The sequence below is a fragment of the Lepidochelys olivacea genome (assembly GCF_965140295.1).
Source record: "Lepidochelys olivacea isolate rLepOli2 genome assembly, chromosome: 2".
Classification (NCBI taxonomy): domain Eukaryota; kingdom Metazoa; phylum Chordata; order Testudines; family Cheloniidae; genus Lepidochelys; species Lepidochelys olivacea.
The window spans coordinates 224,977,081-224,992,623 of record NC_140412.1 but is presented as its reverse complement, the minus strand read 5'-3'; the positions used below and the strand labels follow the sequence as shown (position 1 = coordinate 224,992,623).

Below are 15,543 nucleotides of genomic sequence, written 5' to 3'. Positions count from 1 at the left end.
TGAGGGATATGATTTACCAAAATAATTATACCAGTAGAAACCCTAGTGTGGACACCATTATACCAGCATAAAGGTGCTGGTATAGCTTATTCTTCTTTCCGGGAATAAGCTATACTGGTATAAGCACTTCTATACTGGTACAATAGCATCCACTCTAGGGGGACTGTACCACATTAACAATATAAGTATAGTTAAAGTGGTACAATTTTTATGTGTAGACAAGCTCCTAATCTAGACAGACCCTTTGTCTACAGTAAGGGCTGAATCGTGTTTAAAACCATGTAAATACATATTAGCTAATGGGTTTTTAACATCACCCATTTTAGCAGTCTGGACAAACCAAATATTAAATGTCACCTCTTTCTGTTTCACCCAGGAGTGCTGACAATGGGCTAACACAGGCAGGTTTCAATGCATTCTTGCTTTAGCAAATGAGTTGTGTTCCTTGGGCTTCTGATCCTTTGCTTCTATTCCTCTGGCAGAATTCTTGACTACAGAAGAATCCTTGATTAGCTTAGTACATGGCTTTTCCCTTGTTTTATAGACTATTTTAAAAAACCCTACTGGCAGGCTCAGCAACTCCTCACAATTTCAGATCGATGCAGTTTCCATTTATGGTTCAGTGGAAAGAGATACTGGGGCTGTGACTGTTTCTGATTGATCACTGGACATATAAACAGCTACTGCAAGTTCAAAGAGAACCCATCACCCCCCCCCCCCGCCCTTTAATACTTCCAAGAGTCTGATCCAGTGCCCACTGATGTCAGTGGAAAGATTCCTACTGTCTTCAGAGGACTTTGGATCAGTCCCTAAGAGACGTTCTACAGGCAGTGAAAAAAAAACAACAAAAAAACCAGCACAGCGACTTGCTAGTCTGCACATGTCTGAAATGCAGACGATACTTCCCTCTGTTTAATAACATGATGATATGATTTTCTGTTTCTTCCAGTCTTCATTCATGCTGAAGCAGGAAACCAGACTAACATTCTGTCATGCTTTACAACTGTGGTAGGGCTCTTGCAGTTAACTAATTATATTGTTACGGGCTGGGTGAAATCTTGTTATAGGTGGAGTTAAAATCTCTTTAAACTGATGTGTGAATGACTTCCCCATTTAAGAGAGATCAGGTGGGTGAAGAGTGATATATTTTATTGGACCAACTTCTGTCCCGAAGAAGAGCTTTGTTTTAGCTCAAAAGCTTGTCTCTCTCACCAACAGAAGCTGGTCCATTAAAAGATATTACCTCACCCACCTTGTCTCTCTCATATCCTCGGACCCACATGGCTACAACACTGCATCCCCCATTTAAATCAGTTGTACTAAGAGGTGGTTAAGGGGCCACATCTAAAACAAGGCCTAATAGAGTCTGTCCAGAAACTAGTACCAGTGGGTGGAGGGTTTAACTGGGTATTCTAACCAGGTGGAGGCATAGGGAGTTTGAGAGAGGAGACACAGAAAATGTGAACAGGTAAGAACAGACTGAATGGGAGAGAGAGCCTGAGGGAGAGGCTGGGGATAGGTTTTTTGGGTCAGGGATGCAGGCTGAAAAGACTTTGGTGATGTGAGCAAAAGAAGCTATTTCCTGCTATTTGATCCCCTCTGAGTTCACAAATGCAGGATTTTGTCCATTCTTTGCGCATAAACAAAACTGCATGAAAGAAATACCTATCACCAATTTCTACTCCCAACTGGAACATCCACAGGGCCCCGCATTTTGATTAGCCGCACGGGACAAAAAGGGACAACAATAGCAATGGATTACTTTTTATCAACGAGATCCGGATGAATGTATAAAATAAAATATGTAAATATAATGTATATTACTTTCAGTTTCTTTCCTTAGCAATCCTACCTTTCCTGTCCTAAGTATAAGTGACACTGTCCTAGTATATATGGCACTCAGGACGGCAAAGGGAAACAAGAGAGCTAACAAGCAGAACACAAAACCAAACTAAAACTGCTGTGAGAAACTACTAATAATACCTAACAGGTAGCACATTTACTCTTCAGTGCATTTATAATCACTCACTAATTATCACAATTGAGAAGTATGGGAGTAAGAAGTATAATCCACATTTACACATATGGAAAAATGGCAAGATTAAGTGTGGGATTTTCAAAAGTACCAATATGATTTAGGAGCAAGACAATAGGACTTGTTCTCTTAAATAACTTCAGCACTTTTGAAAATAATACCATAATCGGATGGCCCAAGGCTATATACAGAGAGAGTCAGTATAACAGCTGGAATTAGAACTTGGGAGCTCCCGGCACACTATCCTATACTTAAACAACCAGTCCATGCCTCAGCCCCACTAATCAGTCATTATGCAATCTTGCCCATATGCTCAGGGTTCAGCTGATTGCCATATTTGGGGTCGGGAAGGAATTTTCCTCCAGGGCAGATTGGAAGGAGCCCTGGGGGTTTTTCGCCTTCCTCTGTAGCACGGGGCACGGGTCACTTGCTGGAGGATTCTCTGCACCTTGAAGTCTTTAAACCATGATTTGAGGACTTCAGTAGCTCAGACATAGGTGAGAGGTTTATTGCAGGAGTGGGTGGGTGAGATTCTGTGTCTTGCGTGTGCAGGAGGTCGGACTCGATGATCATAATGGTCCCTTCTGGCCTTAATATCTATGAATCTATTAATCTAATTCAGAACCAGTCATCAGTAATAGATTACTTTTACAGAGTAACCAAAGCAACTACTCAGTCCTAATTGGAAAGCTATTTTTCTTCACACACATGTGCTCTAAAATGGAGAGGGTTTAAAAGCACAGTTATAACTCTCAGGATCCATTGACTATAATAACATAGGGAACAGAGCATATTAGTGAGGGTAAAATAACATTCTGAAACTTACCACTGAGGTAAGAGCCATCTGAAAACTATAGATTCGTGCAAGGCCAAAGTCAGCTAATTTTATCTGCCCACTGCTTGTCACGAGGATATTTTGTGGTTTCAGATCACGGTGCACCACTCGGTGTGAATGTAGAAAATCCAGCCCTCGCAACAGCTGAAGCATCATGTCCTAAACACAAACAATAAATAGTAATCAACACAAGGTGACAAATAAACAAAGTCTCACATCTGCAAAATGAAGTTAAATAACTATTGACTTGAATATGTGCACAAGAGACAAAAGTGCCTATTAGACAGGATGTTGCTAGAGCCAGCTGATTTGAACAGATATACTTGCCAAGGTAATTATCATTTCTAGTTGAACTATTTGAACAAATTATTTGATGTTGATAAACAGAAGTGCGAAGACCGATCAAAACATGTTAAAGAAATTATAGATAAAAATTCTGTATTGTAGCAAAAGCATGCCCATAAACCCCCAAAACAACTTCAAGAGCAAATTATCTAGGTTAGAGGCTGGCAAAACAGCTGTTCTGCACTCAGTTTCAAGTCACATAGGACATAACTGAAGGAGAAGGATTCCCATCAAATAAATGTGTTCCTGGTCCTGCCTCACTGAAGTCAATGGGAGCCTTAGCATGGACTTCACTGGGCACAGGATTGGGCTCTATATGAGAATATTAAATCTTAGCTAATTGGCACTGTCAAAATTGTAGTTTTATATTCAATCTACTGTATAAAACTTACAAAATATGTCAGGGTCTATCTTTTGCTCTGTGTTTGTGTAGTGCCTGGCACAAAGGGATCCTGGTCCATGACTAAGGCTTCTATGCACTACGGCAGGGGTAGTCAACTATTTTTTTTGTCAAGGTCCAAATTTCTTGGTCTCAAGGTCTAGTCAAGGTCCAGACTCCAGAGAAAATAATAAAAAATAACAACAATAATGATGATAATTAGTAAATAAAAAGATTTCAGGGCCTGTTCAAAAGCGTCTGGTGGTCTGGATTTTGGCTGCGGTCCATCTATTGACTACCCCTGCACTACAGTAACACAAATAATAAGGTTTCACTTTTTTGCTTTCCATATAACACAGTTATAGTGACACAATATTTTATAACATTTTCAGTGTTAAAAAGAAACTTTTCTATTGGTGTTCATTAGGCATTGTTTTACAACAGTCACAATAATATAAAAGCAAGGAATCAACCAACAAATACTTCTCAAAACACAAACACTAGAAATCCAAGAATTTAAAAATTCAAGAGAAAACATCAACAACATCAAAAATCACATCTGAAAACTGTGTACCTAGGTAATTTCTAAGGTCACTAATAAGTAAAAGGAATAAAAGAAAAATTTCTCTCTCAATTTTTTCAGGTTCTTTATTTTGTGCATTTGACAGCAGTTTGTGTAGTCAGTTTCACTGTCTTGGTGGTCCTATATGCCCTTCCCCAGGCCCTGCACAAGGGTATTTACCACAGACATTAGGAACAAAACTGAAACTGAAGAAGTAGATGGAAGGAACGTACAGAGACAAAGGGGAGGAGAGGTGAGCTGAGCATGCTTCGTGTTGTTGCTCTGGGGTCCACCCAAAAGACCCTTCCAAACATCATCGGGGAGCAACCCCCCCCCCCCCCCGGACATTTAAAACAAAGGATACAAAACTCAGCGCATAACTGCTGAAAGGTAGTACTATCAGAAAATTACAATGATGATACCATCCCCAATTACCACATCTCCACCAACAGTCATAAGAAAATAGAATAATCTAGCTAGAAACCTCACAAGGGACAAAACCACACTCTTGACCATTATACTGATGGCTTCAGGAAAAAAAATTGACTGTGAAATTCTTAACAAACTGTTAGGATATAGCCTCAGAAACAACTCTGACATCATAATCAAAAAGGCTGACAAAGGAGGTGCTGTTGTCATCATGAATAGGTCGGAATATGAACAAGAGGCTGCTCGGCAGCTCTCCAACACGAGTTTCTACAAGCCATTACCCTCTGATCCCACTGAGAGTTACCAAAAGCAACTACAACATTTGCTCAAGAAACTTCCTGAAAAAGCACAAGATCAAATCCGCACAGACACACCCCTAGAACCCCGACCTGGGATATTCTATCTACTACCCAAGATCCATAAACCTGGAAATCCTGGGCGCCCCATCATCTCAGGCATTGGCACCCTGACAGTAGGATTGTCTGGCTATGTAGACTCCCTCCTCAGGCCCTACGCTACCAGCACTCCCAGCTACCTTCGAGACACCACTGACTTCCTGAGGAAACTTCAATCCATCGGTGATCTTCCTGATAACACCATCCTGGCCACTATGGATGTAGAAGCCCTCTACACCAACATTCCACACAAAGATGGACTACAAGCCGTCAAGAACACTATCCCCGATACTGTCACGGCTAACCTGGTAGCTGAACTTTGTGACTTTGTCCTTACCCATAACTATTTCACATTTGGAGACAATGTATACCTTCAGATCAGCGGCACTGCTATGGGTACCCGCATGGCCCCACAGTATGCCAACATTTTTATGGCTGATTTAGAACAACGCTTCCTCAGCTCTCGTCCCCTAAAGCCCCTACTCTACTTGCGCTATATTGATGACATCTTCATCATCTGGACCCATGGAAAAGAAGCCCTTGAGGAATTCCACCATGATTTCAACAATTTCCATCCCACCACCAACCTCAGCCTGGTCCAGTCCACACAAGAGATCCACTTCCTGGACACTACAGTGATAATAAACAATGGTCACATAAACACCACCCTATACCGGAAACCTACTGACCGCTATTCCTACCTGCATGCCTCCAGCTTTCACCCTGACCACACCACACGATCCATCGTCTACAGCCAAGCTCTGCGATACAACCGCATTTGCTCCAACCCCTCAGACAGAGACAAACACCTACAAGATCTCTGTCAAGCTTTCTTACAACTACAATACCCACCTGCAGAAGTAAAGAAAAAGATTGATAGAGCCAGAAGAGTTCCCAGAAGTTACCTACTACAGGACAGGCCTAACAAAGAAAATAACAGAACGCCACTAGCCGTCACCTTCAGCCCCCAACTAAAACCCCTCCAACGCATTATTAAGGATCTACAACCTATCCTAAAGGATGACCCAACACTCTCACAAATCTTGGGAGACAGGCCAGTCCTTGCCTACAGACAGCCCCGCAACCTGAAGCAAATACTCACCAACAACCACATACCACACAACAGAACCACTAACCCAGGAACTTATCCTTGCAACAAAGCCCGTTGCCAATTGTGCCCACATATCTATTCAGGGGACACCATCACAGGGCCTAATAACATCAGCCACACTATCAGAGGCTCGTATACCTGCACATCCACCAATGTGATATATGCCATCATGTGCCAGCAATGCCCCTCTGCCATGTACATTGGTCAAACTGGACAGTCTCTACGTAAAAGAATAAATGGACACAAATCAGATGTCAAGAATTATAACATTCATAAACCAGTCGGAGAACACTTCAATCTCTCTGGTCACGCAATCACAGACATGAAGGTCGCTATCTTAAAACAAAAAAACTTCAAATCCAGACTCCAGCGAGAAACTGCTGAATTGGAATTCATTTGCAAATTGGATACTATTAATTTAGGCTTAAATAGAGACTGGGAGTGGCTAAGTCATTATGCAAGGTAGCCTGTTTCCTCTTGTTTTTTCCTACCCCCCCCCCCCCAAGATGTTCTGGTTTACCTTGGATTTAAACTTGAAGAGTGGTCAGTTTGGATGAGCTATTACCAGCAGGAGAGTGAGTTTGTGTGTGTATGGGGGTGGGGGGATGTGAGAAAACCTGGATTTGTGCAGGAAATAGCCCAACTTGATTGTCATGCACATTGTGTAAAGAGTTGTCACTTTGGATGGGCTATCACCAGCAGGAGAGTGAATTTGTGTGGGGGGGTGGAGGGTGAGAAAACCTGGATTTGTGCTGGAAATGGCCCACCTGATGATCACTTTAGATAAGCTATTACCAGCAGGACAGTGGGGTGGGAGGAGGTATTGTTTCATATTCTCTGTGTATATATAAAGTCTGCTGCAGTTTCCACGATATACATCTGATGAAGTGAGCTGTAGCTCACGAAAGCTTATGCTCAAATAAATTGGTTAGTCTCTAAGGTGCCACAAGTACTCCTTTTCTTTTTGCGAATACAGACTAACACGGCTGTTACTCTGAAACCTGTTAGGATATAGATATTCAGGCCTATAAAGGTTTGTAAAGGCCTATACTCTAAGAATTTAGGTGTATTCTTATCACTTGGCTAGTTACAGAGGTATAAAAGAAAGAATCAAAATCACTGTCTGCCAGTGTAAGGGCCTTCTCTTATTGTGACAGTCTGAGGCCCTGTTCTTAGGCTAAGGCCTTTGGCTAAGCAACAGAGGCAGCCATAAGCTGGGAAGTGAACGGTCACATCCTCACATTCCAAACTAGTCACATTGAAAGAAGGTACTATTGGGCTCTTAGGAATACAATCCTGTCCTGATAGTGCCTATCACCTCCAGAGAAAGGGAAGTGCCTAGAAATGTAAAAGGAAACTTAGCTTGATAGCATCCAGTCTGGCAAGAACTCACTTATCAATAGCTGGGATGTGAAATCCTCACTTCTGTATTGTTTTGTCATTATAGTTCCTACTTTGCTATTGTTTGTCTGTATAATCTCAGTCTGGTTCTGTGATTGTTCCTGTCTGCTGTATAATTAATTTTGCTGGGTGTAAACTAATTAAGGTGGTGGGATATAATTGGTTACATAATCATGTTACAATATGTTAGGATTGGTTAGTTAAATTTCAGGAAAATGATTGGGTAAGGTATAGCTAAGCAGAACTCAAGTTTTACTATATAGTCTGCAGTCAATCAGGAAGTGAGGGGGTGGCGGTGGGTGGGAGTGTGTGTGTGTGTGGGGGAAATGGGAACAGGGAATGGGGGTAAGGAAACTGGAATCATGTTTTGCTAAAGGGGGAAATGGGAACAGGGAGTGGGGAAATTGGAATCATGTTTTGCTAAAGGGGGAAATGGGAACAGGGAATGGGAGTGGGGAAATTGGAATCATGTTTTGCTAAGGGCAGGAATGGGAACAGGGACACAGGTGTAAGGCTCTGTGGTGTCAGAACTGGGAAGGAGGATACTAAGGAAGGAAACTGGAATCATGCTTGCTGGAAGTTCACCCCAATAAACATCGAATTGTTTGCACCTTTGGACTTTGGGTATTGTTGCTCTCTGTTCATGCGAGAAGGACCAGGGAAGTAAGTGGGTGAAGGAATAAGCCCCCTAACACAAACATCATATCCACCACAATCTCTCCACACCAAAAGGACAACTACACAGTCCCTGAAATCCAACTACCAAATAGTGATCAGAACAGCAGACAAAGAGCCACCATCATAGTCCTCAACTGTGATGACTACGTTAACGAGGCCAAGTGACAGCTCTCCGATATCAGCTACTATATAGAACTCAAAGACACCACCACCACCACATTTTATCTAGGAATTTAAGGATATCATCAAATCTTTCACCAAACAACTCCAAGAGAAACGCTACAACCTCATCCCACATGAACTCCTCAGGGATCTTCTACGTGCTTCCCAAGGTGCACAGACAAGGAAACCCAGGCAGACCCATCGTATCTGGCCACAGCACTCTTATTGAAGGAGTATTGGGACTCACAGAAACCATCCTCCAACCACTCACCACACGAAGGGCCAGCTTCGGCGAGGACACAATTGACTTCCTCCAGAAACTCCACAACATTAATAGCCTCCCTCAGAACACCATCTTTGCCATCATGAATGTCCCAGTCCTGTACATCAACATCCCTCACAATGATGGCATTGCTGCCTGTCTCAAATATTGACAAGATAATGAACAACCCAGAGATATCCACCCCAAACACATAGTCAAATTCCTCCATTTCATCCTCACCCATAACAATTTTACATTCAACAAAACTTTGTCCAAACCACGGGAACAGCCATGGGTACCAAGATGGCTCCGCAATATGCCAACCTCTTCATAGACCATCCTGAAGAAGAATTTCTGGACAAATGCACAATGAAACCAATGATATACCTGAGATATATCAATGATATTTTCATCCTCTGGACAGACAACCTAAATTCCCTTACAGATTTCCACCACAACTTCAACAACCACCCCGTCCATTAAACTCTCTCTAGAACACTCTCACACTAGCATTTGCTTCCTAGACACCACAATCACCTTTAACAGTAGAACCCTACAGACAACTATGTACAAGAAACCCAGAGTATCACCACACCTACCTTCACAGATCCAGTACCACCCTAAACACACCCAGAAATCTGTTATCTACAGCCAGGCACTCAGATACCACAGAATATGGTCCGAGGAGAAAGTTAAAAATCTTAACACACTTCAAACCATCTTCACCAAACAAGGACTCTCCACCAAAGAAGTAGATCGCATAATGGAATGGGACACGAAAATACACCAAGAAAACCTGCTTCAATACAGAAATAAAACCCCCCTCCAAGCACAGACCTCTAGTTGTCACCTACTACCCTTACTGGAACCCACAGGAAGTATCATAGAATCATAGAATATCAGGGTTGGAAGGGACCACAGGAGGTCATCTAATCCAACCCCCTGCTCAAAACAGGACCAATCCCCAACTAAATCATCCCAGCCAGGGCTTTGTCAAGCCTGATCTTAAAAACATCTAAGGAAGGAAATTCCACCACCTCCCTAGGTAACCCCATTCCAGTGTTTCACTACCCTCCTAGTGAAAAAGTTTTTCCTAATATCCAACCTAAACCTCCCCCACTGCAACTTGAGACCATTACTCCTCATTCTGTAATCTGGTACCACTGAGAACAGTCTATAACCATCCTCTTTGGAACCCCCTTTCAGGTAGTTGAAAGCAGCTATCAAATCCATCCTCACTCTTCTCTTCTGCAGACTAAATAATCCCAGTTCCCTCAGCCTCTCCTCATAAGTCATATGCTCCAGCCCCCTAATCATTTTTGTTGCCCTTCACTGGACTCTTTCCAATTTTTCCAAATCCTTCTTATAGTGTGGGGCCCAAAACTGGACACAGTACTCCAGATGAGGCCTCACCAATGCTGAATAGAGGGGATTGATCACGTCCCTCGATCTGCTGGCAATGCTCCTACTTGTACAGCCCAAAATGCTGTTAGCCTTCTTGGCAACAAGGGCACACTGTTGACTCATATCCAGCTTCTCATCCACTGTAACCCTGAGGTCCTTTTCTGCAGAACTGCTGCCTAGCCGCTCGGTCCCCATTCTGTAGCAGTGCATGGGATTCTTCTGTCCTAAGTGCAGGACTCTGCACTTATCCTTGTTGAACCTCATCAGATTTCTTTTGGCCCAATCCTCTAATTTGTCTAAGTCCCTCTGTATCCTATCCCTGCCTTCCAGCACATCCTCCCAGTTTAGTGTCATCTACAAATTTGCTGAGGGTGCAAGCCACGCCATCCTCCAGATCGTTAATGAAGATATTGAACAAAACTGGCCCCAGAACCAACCATTGGGGCACTCTGCTTGATACCGGCTGCAACTAAACATGGAGCCATTGATCCCTACCCGTTGAGCCCGATGATCTAGCCAGCTTTCTAATCACCTTATAGTCCATTCATCCAGCCCATACTTCTTTAAATTGCTGGCAAGAAAACTGTGGGAGACCGTGTCAAAAGCTTTGCTAAAGTCCAGGAATAACACATCCACTGTTTCCCCCTCATCCGCAGAGCCAGTTATCTCATCAGACAAGGCAATTAGGTAAGTCAGGCATGACTTGCCTTTGGTGAATCCATGCTGACTGTTCCTGATCACTTTCCTCTCCTCTAAGTGCTTCAAAATTGATTCCTTGAGGACCTGCTCCATGATTTTTCCAGGGACTGAGGTGAGGCTGAGTGGCCTGTAGTTCCCAGGATTCTCCTTCTTCCCTTTTTTAAAGATGGGCACTACATTAGCCTTTTTCCAGTCGTCTGGGACCTCCCCTGATCGCCACGAGTTTTCAAAGATAATGGCCAATGGCTCTGCAATCAAATCAGCCAATTCCTTTAGCACCCTCGGATGCAGTGCATCCAACCCCATGGACTTGTGCTCATCCAACTTTTCTAAATAGTTCTGAACCACTTCTTTCTCCACAGAGGGCTGGTCACCTCCTCCCCATACTGTGCTGCCCAGTGCAGAAGTCTGGGAGCTGACCTTGTTCGTGAAGACAGAGGCAAAAAAAGCATTGAGTACATTAGCTTTTTCCACATCTTTTGTCACTAGGTTGCCTCCTTCATTCAGTAAGGAGCCCACACTTTTCTTGACCACCTTCTTGTTGCTAACATATGTGAAGAAACCCTTCTTGTTACTCTTAACATCCCTTGCTAGCTGCAACTCCAAGCGTGATTTGGCGTTCCTGATTTCGCTCCTGCAGGCCTGAGGAATATTTTTATACTCCTCCTCGGTCACTTGTCCAATCTTCCGCTTGTATCAAACAATTACCACCGATAATCAATGGGAACCTCATCCTGAAATAAATCTTTCCTAAACCCCTTCTTCTGACCTTCAATATCCCCCGCCACCGCAACCTCTCCAAACTCATCATAGAAGCACAGTCCCCACAGACCAGGGCATACCAACTCAAGCAGCACCAGACCCTGCCAATACAACAGAGGCAAGACCTGTAGACACATCTCCACCGCTACCATGATCAACATCCTCCTGCTACCCCGGCAACACAACTTGCAAAATCCAAGGGTCCTATACATGTCTAGCACAATGTGTGGTGTACCTCATCCAGTACACTAAATGCCCCAACATCAACTATGTGGGTGAAACCACACAATCACTATGCTCTCAAATGAACTCACAGACAAAAATGATAACAGACAAAAATACCATATCACCTGTGGGTGAACACTTTTCACTGAAGAATCACTCTATATCTGACCTCTCAGTCCTCACCGTCAAACAAAACCTGAACAACACCTTCAAAAGATGAACTTGGGATCTTAAATTCATAATTTTGCTAGACACCAAAAATCATGCACTGAATAGATACACTTATTACAACAATCTATAACCCACTTAACGCAACCCCCAGCTTTTCCTCCCCCTTTTTCTCTCTGACTGAAGAGGTGTTAAGAGGCCCTTCACCTTGAATGGACCCTTGAAATGTGTTAACCACTTATGCTAAACAATCCGTTCCACCTTGTATTTAGTTGAATAAAAGAGCTCTGAAAAAGAGCTCTATGTAAGCTCGAAAGCTTGTCTCTCTCACGAGTAGAAGTTGGGCCAATACAAGATATTATCTCACCGATCTTATCTGTCTAACTTTTACATAGGTCTTTTGACCTTGATACTGTAATATGGAATTCATGGATTGATACATTTTAAGGCTCAATGGGGTCATTATGATAATTTAGTCTGACCTCCTGCATACACAGTAATTGCCCATAATTTCTGTTTGACTTATAATAGATCTCTCATAAAAACATCAGCCTTGGTTTAAAGACTTAAAGTGATAGAGAATCTACCATGTCTATAGGTAAGTTGTTTCAATAGTTAACTACCCTATGTTAAAAATTTGCACCTTATTTCCAGTCTTAATTAGTTTAACTTCACCTTCCAACACTGAGTTTTGTTCCGTCTTTGTCTACTAGGTTCAAGAGCCCTTTGCTATCAGAAATCTCTTCCTCATGTAGGTGCTGGTAGATAATGATCAAGTCACCTCTTAACCTTCTGTTAGAGAAAATAAAGAGACCGAGCTTCTTAACGCTCTCACTGTAAGGCATGTTTTTCAAACTCAAATCATTCTTGTACCTCTTTTCTGAGCCCTTCCAATTTTTCAACATCCTTTTGGAAGTATGGACACCAGAACTGGACACAGTATTCCAGTAATGGTCTCACTAATGCTGTATACAAGGGTAAAACCATCTCCTTACTCCTACTTGACATTCCACTACTTATATACCCAAAGATCCCATTCACCCGCTTAGCTACAGCAAGGTGGGCAAACTACGGTCCATGGGCTGCATCTGGCCCGATAGCCGTTTTAATCCGGTCAAGCTCCTGCTGGGGAGCAGGGCTTGGGGCTGCTCTGTGCAGCTCCCAGAAGCAGCGGCATGTCCCCTCTCCGGCTCCTATGCATAGGGGCAGCCAGAGCTTCACATGCTGCCCCCACCCCAAGCACCACCCCCGCAGCTTCCATTGACCAGGAACTGTGGCCAATGGGAGATGCAGGGGCGGCACCTGCGGATGGGGCAGCACGCAGCAGGGCCACCTGGTTGCGCCTCTGCATAGGAGCTGGGGCGGGGACATGCTGCTGCTTCTGGGAGATGCTTGAGGTAAGTCCTACCCAGAGTCTGCACCCTGAACTGCTCCAGCACCCCAACCCTTTGCCCCAGCCATGATCCCCCTCCCGCACTCCGACCCCAATTTCATAAGCATTCATGGCCCGCCACACAATTTCCATACCCAGATGTGGCCCTCGGGCCAAAAAGTTTGCCCACCCCTGAGCTACGCATCACACAGGAAACTAATATCTTGGTTGATTATCTATCATTACTCCTAAGTCTTTTTCAGTGTCACTGCATTCCAGGATACTGTCTCCCATCTTGTAAGCAAGATCAACATTCTTTAGTAGGGACATAATCCTCTAGAATGGTTCAAATAAACCAATTTTTTAAAAAAGATTAATCTTCATTAAATTCTATAGCTATTAGAGTAATTTCTATAGACATTTATTTCTTTCATCCATATTAAATTCTTTAGGAATTTTTCACAGTGGAAACTTCTAACATTAGGAAGCATGGACATGCTGCAAATAAGGTGAACGAAACATCCTTAACCTGACCCTTACCCTGCCAACTGTTATCTTGCACATGCATCACACCTTCCACGTAAAATGGAGACCTTTTGTTGAATGTGGTTTTGATTGAAGTTTTGAGCCTCTGACAATAAGATATCCAAAGGTTTGTCTACACAGAGGGATAAAGCACAGTAACATTTGTGTATTCATTGGTCTGTGTAGACTGTTGTGCTGTGTGAAACAGTATTATGTTAATACGTGCTTCAGTACACACCAGCAGGGTCTACACAGACCAATTAATATGCAACACGTTAATGCACTTTAGAAATCGCACCCCCATACAGTGCATTACCCCACCATGTTGCCAAACTCTGCGGTTACTGAATCGACTTCTGTTTGTGTAGTTTCTCTTTGTAGTTGAGGAATTGTGGAGAAAATGTGACTACGATTTTGTGCATGCATATCTATACTACAATCAATAAGTTTTATATTCTGTACAGCCTGATCCAAAGCCCAATGGCCTTTGGATCAATCTCCTAGGAGATAAGGTGCTGATCCAGCAAAGCACTAAAGCACATGGTTAACTTTAACCACATAAAGAATTTTTTTGTCTAAGTTACCTAAATTTTATTCCAGCTTCATATTACCAGATATGATACATGTTGTGAATTTAGTGGATATAAGAAAAGGTCTCTAGAGGGTCCTTCTTTCTGGCACTTCTACATGCCCCAGGTTTTTCCAGGTGTATAAACTAATTACACAGTCACGGAGCATGTCAAAAATGATTTTTCAAACACTTATAAATTTTTATTTTTGCATTCTTCCTTCAAACCCAGCAAAGACAATTCTCCTCCACAAGTATTAGTTATAGGTGATGTCTCCTGTTTCAAACATCACATGCTTTTCTTTCAGCCAGGACTAAAAAAGGAGGCATTAGAATGTTTTAAAATGGAAAGGGGAAATTTTTTCCACCTCCCACATAACTTAGAAATGGATACATTTCTTCAAATGACATCCCTCTGCAAAAAAGTCACAAGGAAAATGTCAGTTAAAAGGGAATTTTTCCCCCTGAAGTTATAAGTGTCTAAAAATAGCGGGTAATTATTACAGTGTTAGTGTCAAATGAGTTAAAGAAGGAAAAAACTATTATATACTTCAGTCCATCTTCCAACTAAAGCAGGATTTGTCCATACAGGATATTTTCGGGTGTTGTTTCCAGTTTAGTTTTTGTTCTAAACAGCTCTTTGTTTATGCTATGCCTGTGCTCCTTGTTATTTGCAAACATATGTGTGAATGGGTTTTTATTTACACAGATCTTTGGGGAATAAATAATTTTATTACCTGAATTCATTTGTGAATAGAGGAATTTTGTGTCAGTAAAGTAATATTTGCTAATCGGTATTTGTTATTGTCCTTCTTCTAAAGTTTCAGCCATCCAGTCAGGGAGCAGAAACAATACCATGTGACATATGTCACCAGTTATACTGTATGAATAGTGAATCCTGAATAATCAGGTGACTGATGAACAGTTTATAATTTGACATTTGTTTGCATAAACTGTTAATATAATAATTAGTAATAGTGAATAGATTTGTAAAAATCTAAGTTGATTAGCAAACAGAAAGAAAGAAATTTGCAATGAATATTTTTCACAATTAATTGTTCTACCAATTCTTACCTGGGAGACTATTCTATGGTCTACTAGACCTCACACAAAGCACATGAAAGTACATTCCTTGCAAGAGGTCCCTTGTCAACTTCAAAGAGTAGTTTGTAGCATGTTGTTTTACTTTTCCCCACAAAACTTTCCTGTGGCATCTGGCCATAGCA

The 15,543-nt window shown here is 42.3% G+C and overlaps 1 protein-coding gene across 2 annotated transcripts in view; it reads right to left on the bottom strand.

Moving 5' to 3' along the window:
- CDK6 (cyclin dependent kinase 6) overlaps positions 1-15,543 on the bottom strand; it is a 187,684-nt gene that overhangs the window by 93,955 nt on the left and 78,186 nt on the right. For both annotated transcript variants that reach the window (XM_084620902.1, XM_084620903.1), the window contains exon 4: positions 2,862-3,029. In XM_084620902.1, the coding sequence (XP_084477028.1) occupies positions 2,862-3,029 (168 nt within the window). The remainder of the gene's footprint in view (positions 1-2,861; positions 3,030-15,543) is intronic.